Genomic DNA, 20,500 nt, shown 5'->3' on the forward strand with positions numbered 1-20,500 from the left:
ACCGTGGCAAACAGGATCATAAAACCAGGCATGATTCACTTAACAACTGCCCTGTCTAACAGCGGAAATTTAGGTCCCAATTATGGTTGTAATTACAGGACTACTTGCAGTCATGATTTTTTCAATTCTGTTATCCTGGCAAAGAGCTTTTATTACCAATTAACCTGTTTCATCCCTTCAGATGCCTCCTAAAGTTAACAACTGCTAATAGAAAATTCGGTTGGCACATGTCAACAAAAAAAGGAAGCCAATATAGAATCACATGAAAACTAGAAAGAATTTCCCCCCAATTGTTTAATTAAACTTTATAGGGCAGTGATGACGAATCTTTTTGCTGTCGTGTGCTGAAAACGCGTGTGCCCCCACACCCATAATGCAATGTGTGCATGACCACCCCCGCATACCCACCCTTGCATGCATGTCCGATCCCACCATGCTCCCCCTGCCCCCCGACATGCATGCACAGGTGCCCCCCGTGCTCCCCTGCCCATGCATACATGGCAAAGACCCAAAAATCAGCTGGCCAGTGAGAGGTGCATGCACATGTGCAGTGGAGCTGAGTTGGGGCAACGGCTCACATGCCTGTAGAGAGGGCTCTGCGTGCCACACCTGTGGCACATGTGCCATAGGTTTGCCATCACGGTTATAGGGAAAAAAAACTCCAGCAAGTTAGGATAATTGTTTCCTACCAGGGTACTGAGGTCAATTTCCTCAACGCTTAATGTCTCCAGTTCAGCGAGGGGAATAGTGGGAATCTCCCTGTAATCTGTCACCAAGTCTTCTTGCTTTCTATCCCACGGAAGTTTATCCCAATTCCCGAAGGATTCCTTGCTGGCGAAGTTCACTGAGATCTCTTTCGTGGGTTCAGCATCACAGGACCTTTCAATGATGGTGGTCTCATTCTTTTTCTTTGTGCCTGTCACCCTCAGCTTCTTCAGGAAGACATGGCAACACCAGTCCCTCAGGAAAAGTCTGACAAATCGCAGCCCGCTCTGAATAAGTGCTAAAGCCTTTCCAGGCTCAGGTTTGTGGTTATCTGCCTCTGTTTCGGAATCACTGCTACTGAAGGAACTCAGCAGCAGAGCGATAAAGAGGTTGAGGACCTGAGTGGGGGGGGGGGGAGGGAAGCAAGATTTTAAAAAAAATTAGAAAAGTATCTATTTGAGAGTAAGAGACAAGTAGTCCTTGACTTACAACCATTAATTTAGTGGCCACTGAAGACAACGGTGCTGAAAAAGGGATTTAGGATTAGGACCACTTTTCACACGGATGACCATTGCAGAATCCCCATGGTCACATGATCAAAAACCAGGTGCTTGGTAACTGACTTACATTTATGACAACTGGAGTATGCAAGAATCATGGGATCCCCTTTTGAGACCTCCTGACAGGCAAAATCAATGGGGAAGACAGGTTCACTTTACAGCCGTGTCACTAACTTAGCAACTTGAGTCCGCGGCTGACTGTCGGGAGCGAGTCATTGGCCCCGATGGAAAGGGTGCGTAATTTGGGCGTTCTCCTGGATGCACGGCTGTCTTTTGAAGATCATTTGACGGCCGTCTCCAGGAGAGCTTTCCACCAGGTTCGCCTGGTGCGCCAGTTGCGCCCCTTTCTAGACCGGGATGCCTTGTGCACAGTCACCACGCCTTGTGACGCCTCGCCTGACTACTGCAATGCTCTCTACATGGGGCTCCCCTTGAAGGGCATCCGGAGGCTGCAGTTGGTCCAGAATGCAGCTGCGTGGGTGATAGAGGGAGCCCCTCGTGGCTCCCGAGTGACACCTATCCTGCGCAGGCTGCACTGGCTACCTGTGGCCTTCCGGGTGCGCTTCAAGGTGTTGGTGAACGTCTTTAAAGCGCTCCATGGCATAGGGCCGGGTTACTTACGGGACCGCCTGCTGCTACCGAATACCTCTCACCGACCGTGCGCTCTCACAGAGAGGGACTCCTCAGGGTGCCGCCGGCACGACAGTGTCGCCTGGCGACACCCAGGGAAGGGCCTTCTGTGGGGCTCCCGCCTCTGGAACGAGCTCCCCCCAGGACTTCGTCAACTTCCGGACCTCCGAACCTTTCGCCGCGAGCTCAAAACTTACTTATTTATCTGCGCTGGACTGGGTTAGTTTTTTAAGTTATGGGTTTTTAATGGTGATTTTATAGTTTAGGGTTTTATATCGGTCGTTTGACCGTTTTTAGTTTTAAATTGGCCGGTTAAATATTTCATTTTAAATGTATTTTAAATTTATTGTGTACCTATGTGTTTTAATAAGGCTGTACACCGCCCTGAGTCCTTCGGGAGAAGGGCGGTCTAGAAATCTAATTAATAAATAATAAATAAATAAATAAAACTGCAGTTAGCTGGCACGGAAGGTCATAATAGGGGGCAAAAAACTCACCTAACAACTGTCTCGCTTAGTAATGAGACTCAATTGTGGTTGTAAGCCGAAGACTATCTAAATTCATCCTACAATCCTATTTATAGGGCTTATTTTTGAAAAGATAGGATTACAACATCAAGCCATTTTCCACTGCAATGTAAATACTATGCTCTGAAAGTGGTCTGTGAGAACACCTGTGCTCAAATATTGCCAACTCTTTAGTTTTGCTCCTAAAATAATGATAATTTTTTTTCAACTGCTTCTCACTGGACCGTTCTACAGAGGAATTATTGAGTCTGTCATCTGCACCTCTATAACTGTCTCATTTGGTTCTGCAACCCAACAAGACAGACACAGACTTCAGAGGATAATTAGAACGGCGGAAAAAACAATAGTTACCAACCTGCCTTCCATTGAGGACCTGTATATTGCAAAAGTCAAAAAGAGGGCTGTGAATATATCTACAGACCCCTCACATCCTGGACATAAATTGTTTCAATTCCTACCCTCAAAACGACGCTATAGAGCACTGCACACCAGAACAACTAGACACAAGAACAGTTTTTTACCAGATGCCATCACTCTGCTAAACAAATAATTCTCTCAACACTGTCAAATTATTTACTAAATCTGCACTACAGTGGTGCAGTTCCAAATACTTTTACTACCGGTTCTGTGGGTGTGGCTTAGTGGGCATGGCATGGCTTGGTGGGCATAGCAGGGGAAGGATAATGTAAAATCTCCATTCTCTCCCACTCTAGGAAAGATACTGTAAAATCTCCATTTCCTCCCCACTCCAAGGGAAGGTTACTGCAAAATCCCCATTTCCTCCCCATCAGCTGGGACTTGGGAGGCAGAGAATAGATGGGGGTGGAGCCAGTCAGAATTTTTACTACCGGTTCTCCGAACTACTTAAAATTTCCGCTACTGGTTCTCCAGAACTGGTCAGAACCTGTTGAAACTCACCTCTGCTGCACTACAATTAATCTTCTCGTTCCCATCACCCATCTCCTTCCACTTATGATTGTATGACTGTAACTTTGTTGCTTGTATCCTTACGTTTTATACTGATACTGTTTCCTGAATTGCTTATTTGTATCCTATGACTATCATTAAGTGTTGTACCTTAGAATTGTTGATGAAAGTATCTTTTCTTTTATGTACGTTAAGAGCGTATGCACCAAGACAAATTCCTTGTGTGTCTAGTCACACTTGGCCAATAAAAATTCTATTCTATTCTACTCTATTCTATTCTATTCTATTCTATTCTATTCTATTCTATTCTATTCTATTCTATTCTATTCTATTCTATTCTACTCTACTCTACTCTACTCTACTCTACTCTATTTAACACAAGGTAAGGGAGTTAGGAAGCTCCAACCAAGTTCCATTTCTCTATTAGGAACTTATATATATAAGTTTCAATCCATGCCATCATTTCTACCCACAGAATCCTCAAGACAGCTAACTGTCAAAAGTCCAGTAAAAGCATTTACTAAAATCTTTACTAATTTAATGCTAAAGACCTGTCTGAAAAAGAAAGTCACGATTCCTTCTCTGAGGGTGGAAAGAGTGGGCATTCAGTATAAAGTCTGAAGGATCAACACAGGAGATAGCAGGTGTTAATTCCAGCTTGTCTCTGGCTGTGCTTGAAACCAGTGAAAATAGTATGACTTGAACAATGGGGGGGGGAACCCCATGAAGCAATGAATTAAAACATATTTATTCATCTGCGCAGGACTGGACTAGGTTTTAAATTTATATGGGTTTTAACTGGGTTTTATTGTGTATATTGTTATTTTTAACTATTGGGCTATGTTGAATAAGTTTTTTAATCTGATGTTTTATTTTGTATCCTATATGTATTTTTATTTTGCCTGTGAACCGCCCTGAGTCCTTAGGGAGATAGGGCGGTATATAAATATGAATGAATAAATAAATAAATAAATAAATAAATAAATAAATAAATAAATAAATAAATAAATAAATAAATAAATAGTGTTACACATTGTCTCCCAAGGTCAATAATTTAGCCCATTCCTTCAATCTGGCAAAAGTTTGCTCAAGCAAACTAAGTTTGACTCCTGATAACTTCCATGAAGTGAATTTAATTTTTCTAGTAGCACCAACACCGCAGGGAGACGGAACCATTACGGTGGTACCGTCCCAGGCGCCTGATGGACCCAGAGAGGTTTCGGACGGAGCTTGGGCCACTTCCTGAGGGTCTGGCTCACGGCACGGCAGAGGAACTAGCTGCAGCCTGGGAACGGGCTGCGGCTGGGGCTTTAGACCGTGTCGTGCCTTTGCGGCCTCTGACCCGGCGCAGATCCCAACCGGCTCCTTGGTTCTCCGAGGAGCTGAGGGGGATGAAACGCCGGAGAAGACGCCTAGAGAGTTTCTGGAGGTCCAGCCGTTCAGAGGCTGATCGGACACTAGTTAGATCCTATACCAGGACCTACCTAGTGGCACTGAGGGAAGCGGCGTTCCTCGCCTCCTCCCTCATTGCGGCGGCAGATAACCGCCCAGCTGCCCTGTTTCGGGTGACCCGCTCCCTCCTTCGCCAGGGGGAGCGGGATGACCCGTTGCGGGGACGTGCTGAGGAGTTTAACGGTTATCTATATGATAAAATCGTTCAGCTTAGGGACGGTTTGGGCCAAAATTGTGGCGATTCAGACGGGGTATCTGAGGCGGTCTTGGTGATGTTGTGGGATGAGTTTGACCCTGTGACTCCGAGGACATGGACAGGTTGCTGGGTAGATTGAATGCCACCACGTGTTTACTGGACCCGTGCCCCTCCTGGCTGGTGCTGGCCACTCAGGAGGTGACACGAGGCTGGCTCCAGGGGATTACAAGTGCTTCCTTGTTGGAGGGAGTCTTTCCGGCCGCCTTGAAAGAGGCGGTGGTGGGGCCCTCCTCAAGAAGCCTTCCTGACCCGCTGTTTTAGGTAATTATCGTCGGTCTCCAACCCGCTCATGCGAAGGTTGTAGAGAGTATGGTGGCATATCAGTTCCCCTGCACCTGGAGGAAACTGTCTATCTGGACCTGCTCCAGTCCGGCTTCCGGCCCGGTTACAGCACTGAGACGGCTTTGGTCGCGTTGGTGGATGATCTCTGGAGGGCCAGGGACAGGGGTTATTCCTCTGCCCTGGTCCTATTAGACCTCTCAGCGGCTTTTGATACCATCGACCATGGTATCTTGCTGCGCCGGTTGGGGGGATTGGGAGTGGGAGGCACCGTTTATCGGTGGTTCTCCTCCTATCTCTCTGACCGGTCGCAGACGGTGTTGACGGGGGGGCAGAGGTCGACCCCGCGGCGCCTCACTTGTGGGGTGCCGCAGGGGTCGATTCTCTCGCCCCTTCTGTTCAACATCTATATGAAGCCGCTGGGTGAGATCATCAGTGGTTACGGTGTGAGGTACCAGCTGTACGCTGATGACACCCAGCTGTACTTTTCCACACCGGGCCACCCCAATGAAGCTATCGAAGTGCTGTCCCGGTGTTTGGAAGCCGTACGGGTCTGGATGGGGAGAAACAGGCTCAAGCTCAATCCCTCCAAGACGGAGTGGCTGTGGATGCCGGCATCCCGGTACAGTCAGCTGAGTCCGCGGCTGACTGTCGGGAGCGAGTCATTGGCCCCGATGGAGAGGGTGCGCAATTTGGGCGTTCTCCTGGATGAACGGCTGTCTTTTGAAGATCACCTGACGGCCGTCTCCAGGAGAGCTTTCCACCAGGTTCGCCTGGTGCGCCAGTTGCGCCCCTTTCTAGACCGGGATGCCTTGTGCACAGTCACTCACGCCCTTGTGACGTCTCGTCTGGATTACTGCAATGCTCTCTACATGGGGCTCCCCTTGAGGGGCATCCGGAGGCTACAGTTAGTCCAGAATGCAGCTGCGCGGGTGATAGAGGGAGCCCCGCGTGGCTCCCGAGTGACACCTATCCTGCGCAGGCTGCACTGGCTGCCTGTGGCCTTCCGGGTGCGCTTCAAGGTGTTGGTGAACGTCTTTAAAGCGCTCCATGGCATAGGGCCGGGTTACTTACGGGACCGCCTGCTGCTACCGAATACCTCTCACCGACCCGTGCGCTCTCACAGGGAGGGACTCCTCAGGGTGCCGTCGGCGCGACAGTGTCGTCTGGCGACACCCAGGGGAAGGGCCTTCTCTGTGGGGGCTCCCGCCCTCTGGAACGAACTCCCCCCAGGACTTCGTCAACTTCCGGACCTCCGAACCTTTCGCCGCGAGCTTAAAACTTACTTATTTATCTGCGCTGGCCTGGGTTAGTTTTTAAGTTTATAGGTATTTTAATGGGTTTTAGTCTCAAATTTTAATTGTGGCCAATTTTAATAAGTTTTTTAATTGTATTTTAATTGTATTTATATTGTATTGTCTATTTTACTTGGCTGTGAACCGCCCTGAGTCCTTCGGGAGAAGGGCGGTATACAAATTTAATAAATAAATAAATAAATAAATAAAATAAATAAATATGGATTCTTTATTAAGTTTGTTAGAAATTCTGTTTTTATAACCTTATGTCAAGATTCTAAGTAACACCCCCAATACAAGAAGACTCCAAAGCTAGAAGTTCCCAAATGTTCCATTTTATCAGAGATGTCATATTGGTACATCTGGGAAAACCCGAATCTGAAAGCTTCCAGGTTTTCCCCACCCAAATGAAAGCCCAAGTCCCTTCCCCTGCACCCACATGTCCATCACATGGTCCAATCAATGCACCATCCCAACTGGAGAAGTCTCCCAGTCACGCTACTCCAAGTGCAGGCCGAATTGGCTCTCAGAGAAAGGAATGTTATTATGGCTAGATATCCCCACAACTCCATGCAATCGCCCCTCCCAGTTTTCTACAGCACTAAGTTTGGCAGCCCTGAAGATCCAAAATAAAAGATGGCCTCCAGGACTGACACATTACAGAACAAACAAAATGCACAGTCACCATGTGCTTTACTGCTTAATTGTTAGAAGGAAACAGGAAACTTTCTCTATAGAGAAAAAACAGAGCATACCATAGATAAAACTAGCAAACTTACGAACACTGCCATCTACTGGCTCTACTGCTGTAGCTGTTGCATAGAATACATGAAAACTATTCCAGCAAAGTTCTTCTGGGAAATTGTTTCCAAGATGGTCCCTTTGGCCAGAGTACCCAACCTCCAGGTCACGGCCCATTACTGGGCTGTGGCCTATTTGCAACCAGTCCACATCAGTGGTGGGCTGACATATGCACACGCAGCTCAGCTAAAGTGAGTGGTGGGTTGGCGCACAAGCACATATGCATACAGCTCTATTTTTAGACTAGCTGCTCACAGACATGCATGCTGGTTCACTGCTCGTGCAAGTCTAGCTGCTTGCACAGTCCACTGCTTGTACCCTGGTTCCTTCCCCCCCCCCCGGCCCGGTGGGCTGCCAAGTCACAAAGGTTGGCAACTGCTAATCTATGGTGCTTTATCCAAGGATAAACTAGGATGTAACTGTAGGTGGAGGGTAATCCATTACCCTCCACCTAGAAACAAACAACCTACTCTCAAATAAACAATTTGGTTTCAGAAAAAAATTATCCTGTAATTTACAACTTCTTCACTGCAAAAAACATATGGACCACAAATCTTGATCAGGGCAAAGCAATAGATGCAATTTACATAGACTTCTGTAAAGCTTTTGACTCAGTGGTACATGACAAACTTCTCCTAAAACTAAAATCCTACGGCATCTCTGGACCCCTCCACAATTGGATAACAGAGTTCCTGTCAAACAGACAATAAGTGGTCAAAATAGGCAATGCCTTATCAAATCCTGTTCCTATCAATAGCAGCGTTCCCCAAGGCAGTGCTCTTGGACCAACACTCTTCATATTATACATTAACGATCTCTGTGACCATATTACAAGTAATTGTGTTCTCTTCGCTGACGATGTTAAACTATTCAACAATACAGCTACCCTTCAAAAAGACCTTGACTTTGTGTCGGAATGGTCAAAAACTTGGCAACTCCAAATCTCAACCAGCAAATGCTCTGTCTTACACATTGGAAAAAAGAATCTGAACACTAAATACAAGATTGATAGTCATTACCTTGTAGATGACCCCCACCCCATTAAAGACCTTGAAGTTTTCATATCAAATGATCTAAGTAACAAAGCCCACTGCAATGACATCGCAAAAAAGGCTTTAAGAGTTGTAAACTTAATATTGTGTAGCTTCTTCTCCAGAAACACTACACTACTAACCAGAGCATATAAAACATTTGCTAGACCAATTCTTGAATACAGCTCACCTGTCTGGAACCCATACCTCATTTCGGACATTAACACAATTGAGCATGTCCAGAAATACTTTACAAGAAGAGTTTTCCACTCCTCTGATTACAACAAAATGCTTTATACCACCAGACTTGAAATCCTGGCTTTAGAAAATTTAGAACTCCGCTGCCTTTGACATGACCTGAGTTTAACTCATAGAATCATCTGTTACAACATCCTTCCAGTTGAAGAGTACTTCAGCTTCAAACACAACAAAACACAAGCACACAATAGATTTAAGCTTACTGTGAACCACTCCAATCTCGATTGCAGAAAATATGACTTCAGCAACAGAGTTGTTAATGCCTGGAATGCACTACCAGACTCTGTGGTCTCTTCCCAAAATCCCCAAAGCTTTAACCAAAAACTATCTACTATTGACCTCACCCCATTCCTAAGAGGTCCGTAAGGGGTGTACACCAACGTGCCTACCGTTCCTGTCCTAATGTTCCCTTTGATAGTATCCAATTTCATATAGTTATTACATACTTATGATTATATATATACTTATATATTAGTTTTCTGAGGTTTTCACGGGTGTTTGTATGTAGGTCTTTGGTTATTCGGGTTTTCTCCCATGTAAAATTGGAAGTGTCTTGGCGACGTTTCGACGAAGTCTCATTCGTCATCTTCAGGCTTCAGCTTCTGGGAGCAATGTGTGATTGCAGCTGTTTCTTCCTTTTTAACTGCTAGTTAACTTATATATTATTATATATACTTTATATAGTATAGTTTTTCATGCTTATGCTTATATATACTGTTGTGACAAATAAATAAAATAAAATAAATAAATAAATAAATAAATAAACTGTTTGACTTCCAAGATGAGCAAGAAAGCAATACATAGAAGAAAATCTATCATGAGATCATGTCAGTGGAGAAAGTATTTGCTTTTGGTTTTGTCATCTTCAGCTTACAACCATTTATTTAGTGACCTTTCAAATTTCCAATGGTACTGAAAAAGTGACTTATGGCCATTTTTCACACTCTCAACCGTTATAATATCCCCATGGTCACATGTTCAAAATTCGCATGCTTGGCAATTGGCATGTATTTATGACTTGTCCTGGGGTCACCTGATCCCCTTTTGTGACCTTCTGACAAGCAAAGTCAATGGGGAAGCTAGATTCACTTTACAACTGTGTTACTAACTGAACAGCTGCAGGGATTCACTTAACAACGGTGACAAGAAAGGTCGTAAAATGGAGTACAATTCACTTAACAACTATCTCAATTAGCAACAGAAATTTTGGTCTCAATTGTAGCCGCACGTTGAAGACTTTTACCTGTATTGTAAAAGCTTATCAGCTCTGATAAAGATGCGAGATTGAGGAAACAAATAAACATAAAGTCTAATAAATAAATAAATAAATAAAAATTCACATTATGCATTATTCTAGAAGTAAATCATATCTCTGTTTACAGAAGAAATTAGATGACAGGACTTTGGAGGGGAAAGTTCACTGAAAAAGGCTCCAATTTAAATAGCCCTGACAAAAATATTTGGAAACTTACCACCAGGTTTCCTATAACCAGGACCAGCATGAACAGAATTATGCATCGTCCTTCTCCGGCAACCTGCATGCATTCCCACATGGTGGAAATCCATTCTCCGCACAGAATTCGGAATATAATAAGAAATGAATGCAAAAAATCCTTCATATGCCAACGCAACTGGCATGTCTCAGAACTATTACTGGAAGCACAATTCGGCACACCGTCGTTGTTGCAGATGCTAGCGTTAGCAGCGACCGTGCTGTAATAATTCCCAAAGGCTTGCTTCCCAACCACAGCAAAAATGAATACAGTGAATATCAGAACAAGGGTGAGGTTACCCAGAGGGCCTACTGATTTCAACATTATTTTCATCAGCTTATTTAAAGCCGGCCAAAATTTTGAAAGTTTGAAGATTCTCAGCTGTTGGGGATAAGGCAGGGTTGGGGAGGAAAGGAAAGAACAGAAGAAATCCAGCAGTTAGATTTGAGTTTTATACTATGCACACAATTCATTCTGCTGATAAAATAAATGTATCAGACTATTCATACCAAAAGGAAGGTCAAAATGCCCTTTTGTATAAACACCCACTTGTACAAGAGGATGACATTTACATCTGAAATTATATATAATACATGTTTGTCGTTAATGATCCAGAGAAGATTACAAATGCTTCCTGATGCCAGCAATTGCTCTCTGAATCAACCGGTAAATATGCTGCTTCATATGGTGCTTCTCTGGTGACTAGCTATTCTAGCAGGGCTGCTCTAGAGAAGAGGATCCTATCAACAAGACATAATTGTCATTATTATATATTATTTGGTCTCACCTTGTATTGTACCAAGACAACAATGTAGAATATGCATCCAGCAAAAGCTGGCCAAATTATTGCCAAAAATAAGGCACTTTGTTACTCAAATTTAACATTCTAATTCGTTTCCTTTAAAAAGCAGGCATTCGTTCACAGGATGGACATAAAAGATTTGTACTTGACTGAAGCAAAAAGGCCCTTTATTACCGTTCTGAAAATTGGCGCCCGCTTGCTCAGCAACAGGTTTATTATGCCTATAATAACCACAGTGAAGTCAAACACATTCCAGGAGCACTGAAAGTAGTAATACGGATCCAGGGCAACCATCTTGAGGACCATTTCAGCCGTGAAAATGGCAGTGAACACCTGCAAGAAAATACATCAGAACTATGAAAGACTGACGGCTCCAGGTTTGTTACTGCAAAAGGCAAAGTCTATTTATTTATTTTTTATTAGATTTTTATCCCTCTTTTATTTTACTTCATAAGTAACTCAAGATGGTCAAACTATTTAACACCACAGACAACACTTCTATCATTCAAAACGATCTTGACCATCTAACCGCTTGGTCTAAAAATTGGCAGCTCCAAATTTCAACCAGCAAATGCTCAGTCTTACATATAGGAAAAAAGAACCCTAAAACTAAGTACATACTAGATGGACATTACCTTACAGACGACCCCCATCCCGTTAAAGACCTTGGAGTCTTCATGTCAAATGATCTAAGTGCCAAAGCCCACTGCAACTACATAGCAAAAAAAGCTCTAAGAGTTGTAAACCTAATTTTGCGTAGCTTCTTTTCCAAAAACACCACACTACTAACCAGAGCATATAAAACATTTGCTAGACCAATTCTAGAATACAGCTCACCTGTTTGGAACCCTCACCACATCTCTGACATCAATACAATTGAACGTGTCCAGAAATATTTTACAAGAAGAGTTCTCCATTCCTCTGAAAACAACAAAATACCTTATCCCACCAGACTTGAAATCCTAGGCTTAGAAAACTTGGAACTCCGTCGCCTTCGACAAGACCTAAGTTTAACTCACAGAATCATCTATTGTAATGTCCTTCCTGTCAAAGACTACTTCAGCTTTAATTGCAATAATACAAGGGCAACCAATAGATTTAAACTTAATGTAAACCGCTTTAATCTAGATTGCAGAAAATATGACTTCTGCAACAGAATCATCAGTGCTTGGAATACTTTACCTGACTCTGTGGTCTCTTCCCATAATCCTAAAAGCTTTAACCAAAAACTTTCTACTATTGACCTCACCCCATTCCTAAGAGGACCATAAGGGGCGTGCATAAGCGCACAAACGTGCCTACCGTTCCTGTCCTATTGTTTTTCTTTTCTTCTTCCTATATATGTTTATATGTGTATATACTATATAATCTTTTGGTATGATGTTGTGACAAAATAAATAAATAAATAAAAAATAAATAAATGGTGAATATCCCTAATAGGCCTTCCTCCTCCGGTTTTCCCTATAATAACAAACTTGTGAGGTGAGATGAGCTGAGAGATATTGACTGGCCCAAAGTCCCTCAGCTGGCTTTCATGCGTAAGGTGAAACTAGAACTCAGAGTCTTGTGGTGATTAGCTCAAAGTCACACAGCCAGCTTTTATGTGTAAGGTGGGACTAGAATTCAGAGTTTCCTGATGGCCCAAAGTCACCCAGCCAGCTTTCATATGTAAGGCAGAAGTAGAACTCAAGAGTCTCATGGTGATTGGCCCAAAGTCACCCAGCTGGCTTTCATGCATAAGGCGGGACTAGAACTCCCTGTTTCCTGATGATTGACCTGAAGTCACCCAGATGGCTTTCATGCCTATGGAAGGATTATAACTGTTGTACTATTTTCTTTTTTCATCTGACCGCCACTTCCAGGGCACATAATGGGTAGGAAGGCATTAAAAAATCAAAATGGCAATTATTAAAACCATCTTGCATTTTCTTGACGGCTCCTGAAGATGCTCTGGTCATTTCATTATGCAACTGACTGAGTTCAGAGATCTGAGTAGAAGAAAATGAATAATTTAATGCATAATTAATAGGTACAACATTTAGAGTACCGAGCTTTCAGAAAGGAACGTTTTCCCAGAAAACGTAATTATTGGCTGGCATGCACCTTCATAAGAAACTGAATTCACTTACGTTATTTCCTTTAGTAACCTGTTCTGATGATAATGAAAGTTTTTCCAATGCCATCAGCATGGTATTTGTTATAATGCACAGTGTAATAAATAGTTCCATTAAAGGATTCATCATTATTTTCTTCAATATATTCTTTATTTGCAACCACAGCGAACAGCACTGCCAAGTCAGGTGCTTTTTGATAGCTTCTTTCAGGCTGGGAGGAAATTCAAATTTGGATTCTTCCCATTCTGAAGACCAAGAGGAACATAATTATGAGTTATTATTGTAGAACAATGCAGAATAACAATTTCTGTTTTAACTTTCAAGGTAATCATTGGCACTAATACACATGCTTAACCTGAAAGTGCATCTAAACTAACAAATGCATATGATACATCTTTTCATAAAGTTTGTTGCTCAGAAAAGCTGCTGCTGGGACACCTTCTGATTTTTGACTGCACAGGTAGGCCTCAATTTATTATCACTAAGTGGCTCTTCAATGTTACAACAGACTCCGAAACGACATTTACGATCTGGTTTTGAAGTTCCAACATCTGCCCTGGGCTCATGTGACATTTTGGGCACTCAGCTGCATATATAGGGTTTTGCAGTCCTCCACAGTCATGTGTCCACAATTATGTCTGTGTTTTCTTTCAGTTTCTGGTCAAGGCCACCCCATCAATGGTGGTATTCAGTTACTTTCCCTACTGATTTGCATATGTGAGTGCGCGCCCATCCACGCATGCGCTCATCCTTCTTCATATGTGCTTTGCTGGGGCATACACCTTCTGGGCATGCGCCCAGCTTCAAAAATGTGCCTAAATAGCATGACTTGGAGCAGGGGCGGATGGACAGGCCCACCTGCGATTTCCACTAGTGGGTTGGGGAAACCGGTCCAAACCGACTGAATACCACCTCTGCTGACCCCGTTGTAAACAATGGGTTCATATAATGACAATAGTGTTCATTACTGTTTGCTTAACAACGACCACAAAGAAATCATAAAGTCAGATCTGGTCACATGGACTTTTACTGCGGGTCACATGGGACCGTAAGTGTGGGCTCAATTCAAGCACCACCTGTAGACTGTAAACTTGACAGAACCATGATCCTTTTAAAAGGTATGGACTTCAACTCCCAGAATTCCTCAGCCAGCTGGCCAGCCTAGGAGTCTAGGAGTCTGAGGAGGGCAAAAACAGCCTTCCCCACCCACCCCCATCCTGGAGGCCCTCCGTAGGCCAGAAATGGCCCGTTTGCCAACTTCCGGTGGGACCAGCTCTGAGAGAGGCTTTGGAGGCTGGGGGACAGCAAAAAATGAGCCTTCCCCACCACACCCTGAGGCCCTCCGGAGACAAAAAAACAGCCTGTTTCCCTACTTCTGGTGGGCCCAAAAGGGCCAAAAATAAGCTGGCTGGTGTGCACATGTGCACCAGAACTGAGCTCGCATGCCCACTGATATGGCTATGCGTGCCACCTGTGGCACGCATATCATAGGTTCACCGTCACGGCTCTAGAGTTAGGACCTTGAATAGTGCACTGGATCTAAGTCATGGGAGATTAAGGTTAGATCAAACGATGTTTGTCACTCGTATTTCAATTTAGCATTTTAGTGGTCAGCAACAGTGTGGTGGGCTGCTGCTAGTTCAGACCGGTTCAGGAGAACTGATAGTTCCGACCAGAGCTAGCCCTGTCCACCCGCCCTGGCGCTATCACATCCTATATAATAGCCGTTTTTTTTTATTCTGAGCACATGCATTTTCGTTCCGGGCAAACCAGTTGTTACAAGGGCAGTATCCCACCCCTGGTCATCAATCTGCACACCTTTAATCTGCCTGTAAAGCTTTATGGATGTGATAGTCGTAATAATTATTGCTTCAGTTAGAGACAATGTAGTTGCATTCCTGTTTGAATTCTGAGCTTTTTTGGCTTAATTAGAAGGGAGGACTGCGGGTGTTAACCACAGTATGGTTAAAAAAAATTCAAGGTTGGGATACACATGAAAACAGATGGGGTTACAACAGCATCATTATAATTGCCATCTTGGCTTTTTGACCCCACTCTGGGGGAGACCCTTCTTAGTTTTGTAAATAATACAACACAACACAAATTTAAATGAACTTTGGAACATGAAAACTTAATTGTTTATAATATAACAATGGTACTGAAGTTGTCTTGTTGCTAAAAAAACAATGACTAAAATTTTTCAAATCATTGACATTTATCTGAAAACCTGTCAGTAGTGAAAGCCAAAAGCTCAGAAAGAAAGACAAACAAAAATATAGTATGGATAGAAGATAATCCTTGTAGCTCAGGGTTGAACTATTGGGGTCTTTGATACTTTTATTTATTTATTTATTTATTTATTAATCACATTTATATACCGCCCTATCTCCCGAAGGACTCAGGGCGGTTCACAGGCAATTAAAAACATATAAATACAAGTTAAAATAACAATTAAAAAACTTATTCTACAAAGCCAATTATTAAAAACAGTATAAATAATAAAACCCATTTAAAACCAATAAATTTAAAATCTAATCCAGTCCTGCGCAGATGAATAAGTGTGTTTTAAGCTCGCGACGGAAGGTTCGGAGGTCCGGAAGTTGACGAAGTCCTGGGGGGAGTTCGTTCCAGAGGGTGGGAGCCCCCACAGAGAAGGCCCTTCCCCTGGGTGTCGCCAGACGACACTGCCTCACTGACGGCACCCTGAGGAGTCCCTCTCTGTGAGAGCGCACGGGTCGGTGAGAGGTATTCGGTAGCAGTAGGCAGTCCCATAAGTAACCCGGCCCTATGCCATGGAGCACTTTAAAGGTGGTTACCAGGACCTTGAAGCGCACCCGGAAGGCCACAGGTAGCCAGTGCAGTCTGCGCAGGATAGGTATCATACGGGAGCCACAAGGGGCTCCCTCTATCACCCGCGCAGCCGCATTCTGGACTAACTGCAGCCTCCGGATGCCCTTCAAGGGGAGCCCCATGTAGAGAGCATTGCAGTAATCCAGGCGAGACGTCACGAGGGCGTGAGTGACCGTGCATAGGGCATCCCGGTCTAGAAAGGGGTGCAACTGGCGCACCAGGCGAACCTGGTAGAAAGCTCTCCTGGAGACGGCCGTCAAGTGATCTTCCAAAGACAGCCGTTCATCCAGGAGGACGCCCAAGTTGCGCACCCTCTCCATCGGGGCCAATGACTCGCCTTTTGAGCTTGGTTCTTGTTTTTTCCAGATGTTTCATTACCACCCATTGCCAAACATTGCCATTCATGTCATTACATTTTTGGTAATGAAATATCTGCAAAAAAAAAAAAAAACAAGCTCAGACCCACCAAAGACCTCATAAAAATGTGGTGGAATTATTTTTACAGTTCATTACTTTATTTGAACAAATATTTTGAAAGGACTGAAGGGGATATCCGCTGATGGCCTTTGCTGTGGAGCTAGTACTTTTCACCTTTTCATTTTCAGCAGAGAAGGGAGGGGAAGGGGAAGGGAAGGGAAGGGAAAAAGAGGCTGAACTGTTTTCATTTTTTACCAAGCAGTTAAAATAATTTAACATCCTGCCCATTATATTTTTGAAAATTATTTTATCTTTTCACTCACCCATAGTTTTGCTAATCACATTGGCAGCACTTGTTAATTTCTGCCTTTGAAATGGATCATCAAGCATTTCAAGTGGTAGTTGATACGACATCACCATTTCTTTCTATGGAAGAAAAAAAACCCTTACTTTACTAATAAAGTGAATGTTTTGAACTATTAATGTATCCCTTTACTGAAACATTTCTTATTGAGTAAGTGCAGGAGAATAATTTCCTGGAAAAGATCTTCACCGGTTTGGACCAGTTTGGGCAAACCAGTAGTTCCGACGATCAGCTGGCCCCGGCCACTGACCCCTGCTCTATCCTGTCCTTTATTTCCTTCTTTCTGGCTCAACTGATTCGCGCGGCACAGCTGATTTCTGCGCCCCTGCTGTTCTACTTACTGGGGCTACCTTAGAAAGGTAAGCAGCTGAGTTTCAAATTGCTGTATTTTGAACGCTGCATGCAAGTGTGTTAGGCATGTGCACATGCAAAGCGCATGTTCACAGAACCAGTTATTAAACCGGTTGCAGCCCCCCACTGGTTAAGATCCTCTTGAATAGGATACTGTTGTAACTCATCCTCCCTCCTCTCCTCAGCCGGGCCCCTCCCGTCTCCATCCGGGCCTTTTATCCGAGTCTGATAATGAAGATGAATGGCCTATCATGACTCCAGCCCCTGGCCCTGGTCCCATGCCCGGAGAGGATTCAAGGAGTGAAAGGACAAGCCCGAAAAACCTCACTTATACAGCGTGTGTTTCTTTGGCTCAGCCTTCAGAGCAGGAAGCCAGCCAGGTGGTGGAATTAATCGAGCCTACTCCCTCTGACCCGTCCCTTTCCCAGACGCTGACAGCAGATCCAGCTGAAGACAATTCACTGTGGGTGGACCCTCGCTTCCAGAGATCTGAGAGGCGACGCCAGCAGAAGGAAGGGTGGGGCAGGCCTGGATAAATGCTGAGTCATGGAGCCATACCCCACAGCCTATATAAAAGATTTGCTTTTGGCATTCCAACCTTGAGTCAAGCAAAGTCTTATCTAGTTTGCTGATATCGGACTCGATCGCTGAAGTCACAACTTGGACTCCTGCCTGCCCTGATAAACCTCGAAGGAACTTGGCAAGCTGCAAAGGCTTTGTTGCCAAGTTTGTTACGGACTTCCTTGACTCGTTCGTCGGAGTGGGAGTGGGACACGACAGATACAGCTTAAAGTCTTATTCAAAAAAGTTAATAAACATTTGCTTAGTGGTATATTAATTGCCTGTAATTGTTAGACATATCACATTATTCCAGGTGTTTTGTCATGCAGAACTAAAGGTCGTCACTACAGGTAATCCTTGACTTACAAGCATTTGTTTAGTGACTGAAGTTAAAACAGCACTGAAAAAAATGATATAACCATTTTTCACACTTATGACTGTTGCAGCATCTCCGTGGTCCTGTCAGATGCTTGGCAACTGGCATGTATTTGTGACAGTTGCAGTGTTCCAAGATCACATGATCACATTTTGTAATCTTCTAACAAGAACAGCCAATGGGAAAACCAGATCCACCTAACAATTGTGTTACTACACTAATAAATAACAATTGTGGCGAGGTCAGTCGTAAAATGGGGCAAAAGTCACTTAACACCTGTCTTGCTTAGCAACAGAAATGTTGAGCTCAATTGTGGTCATAAGATGAGGACTATCTGTATTCTGAAAATGAGAAAGAGGGCTAAAAGATCTTCCACAATATTCTTTATATTTTCCAATTACTTAAAAATCAGCTTGAGCTATGATTGGAGAACTCCATACATCTTTCAGACCTCTAGCTGCCAAAAGAAGAACTAAGAACTAGAATTAAGGAGAAATTTTCTGACAGTAACAATTAACCCATGGAGCAGTTTGCTTCTGGAAGTTCTGGGTACTCTGTAATTTAAAGTTTTCCAGAAGAGATTGCACAGCCGTTTGTCTGAAATTGTGTAGGGTCTTCTGCCTGAGTACAGGGTTGGACTAAAACACCTCCAAGGATCCTTCCAACTCTTTTTCTGTTGTTTTGTGAATCCCTTCCTCTGAGATATTGCAGATCTTAAAGCAACAAAAATCACCTCATTCCCATTTTAAACAAAAGGACAATAAAATTGCTAGCACTTGTAGCCTATTGCATTTAAAAGAATGGCTGCTATGAGTGGAACCTGCAAAGCCATCATTCCTCTTTCCTGTATGGAGATGGGAAAAAAAAACAGGTTGCCAATTTGTTCTGCTGCTGGGTCCATTTTTTCCCAAAGACCTTAAGCATTTTTGGTGACCGGATTCAGGGAAGAGAAGCACATTTGTTTAGGATTGGTCTGAGCATTCAGCAGAGATAGGATCTGGGGGAGTAACAATTGCTATGACCCACAATCCAGGCAGGAGAATAAAGCAAAAATCACAAAATTATAGTGTTGGAGAAGACTTCAGAGGTTTTCTAAGCCAACTCCTTACTATCCCAGATTTTTGACTGAAAACCAGTAATGATGGCATACCCATGACCCCAGGAAGGATGTTCCACTGTATAATACAGGTAAGTTCTTGACGTACAACCATTTGTTTAATGATTGTTCAAAGTTATGGCAGCGCTGAAAAAAAGTGACTTACAAAAGCTGCTCTTGCTTACAACTGATCCTCTCACTTACAATTGTGGCAGTGTTTGCAAGGTCATGTAATCAAAATTTGGCAATTTTGGCAATCGGCACAAATGTAGCCATGGGGTCACATGATTGCCACTGGCACCCTTCCCAGGAGAGCTTCCAACAAACCAAGTCAATTTCGAAGCCAGATTCACTTAATGATGTGACTTGCTTAACGGTCACAGAAAAAAAGGGTCATAAAATAAGGTGTGGCCCATTTAACAACCGCACCACTAAGTAACAGAAGTTCTAATTCCGATTGCAGTAATAAGTCAACATCTATAATTCTTTTGTTCAGGAAATTCTTCCTTATTTTGAATTTAGATCTCCCTCTGGTTAGCTTCCATCTACTAGTTCCTGTCCTACCTTCAGGAGCTCTGGAGAATAAACCTATCTTCCCTATGACAGGCCTTTAAACATTAGAAGACTGTTTTTATGTCTCCTCTTAGCCTTCCGTTCCTTTTGACCCATCTGTAATTCTGCAGAGCAATACTTCAACAAGAAAGCCTTTTCTAAATCTGCCACAGGTGAACCAGAAATCAGCTCACCCGAAGAATACCGCTTGAGGTGCAGAGACCCTCAGTAATAATACAAAATTCCCCTACAGACAAAACACAGAGAGCACAGATTGGAAAGGACACCGTAAAGTAAAGCCAATGTATTTTGGTAGTCAATACTAATGAAACCTCATTTTAAACACATTTTTAAAAATCACATGCTTATTTCAGCATTTGACCTTCCATCAGTACTGATTATGTGCATTCTTTATTTATAATAAAAATGAGTATGTAACTGCAGAAATCTAGCAACTTTCAGGTATGCTTGGTCTGCTGTGTGGACACTTGGTTGATTCAAGGCGGGGAATTTGTGGTGGGTGCTTGGGGATTGTTATGTGTGTTGGGCCTTGTCTTTGGGTGTTATGTGAATATGGGTGTTATGTGTGTTGGGTCTGGTCTTTGGGTGTTATGTTGTATGTGTATACAGGTACAATGACAATAAAGTTATAATAATGTAATTCTGAATTCACTATTTACTTGCTGAGATGAAATGAATGGGAGAAAAATCAGTGGTGTCCATAGTGTAGTCAAAACAGGAAGGATGGAAGTTATAGCATCATGACTGAAGCTCACTTATCAAGCGGAAACAACCAAGCCTTT

The 20,500-nt window shown here is 43.4% G+C and overlaps 1 protein-coding gene across 1 annotated transcript in view; it reads right to left on the bottom strand.

The window, feature by feature from the left end:
* Positions 1–20,500, bottom strand: part of LOC131198280 (sodium channel protein type 5 subunit alpha-like) — an 86,426-nt gene that overhangs the window by 24,096 nt on the left and 41,830 nt on the right. Inside the window, 4 exon segments of the mRNA XM_058182767.1 lie at positions 690–1,103; positions 10,194–10,595; positions 11,191–11,370; positions 13,164–13,375. Coding sequence (XP_058038750.1) covers positions 690–1,103; positions 10,194–10,595; positions 11,191–11,370; positions 13,164–13,375 — 1,208 coding nt within the window.

This window comes from Ahaetulla prasina, chromosome 4, assembly GCF_028640845.1.
Source record: "Ahaetulla prasina isolate Xishuangbanna chromosome 4, ASM2864084v1, whole genome shotgun sequence".
NCBI lineage: Eukaryota > Metazoa > Chordata > Lepidosauria > Squamata > Colubridae > Ahaetulla > Ahaetulla prasina.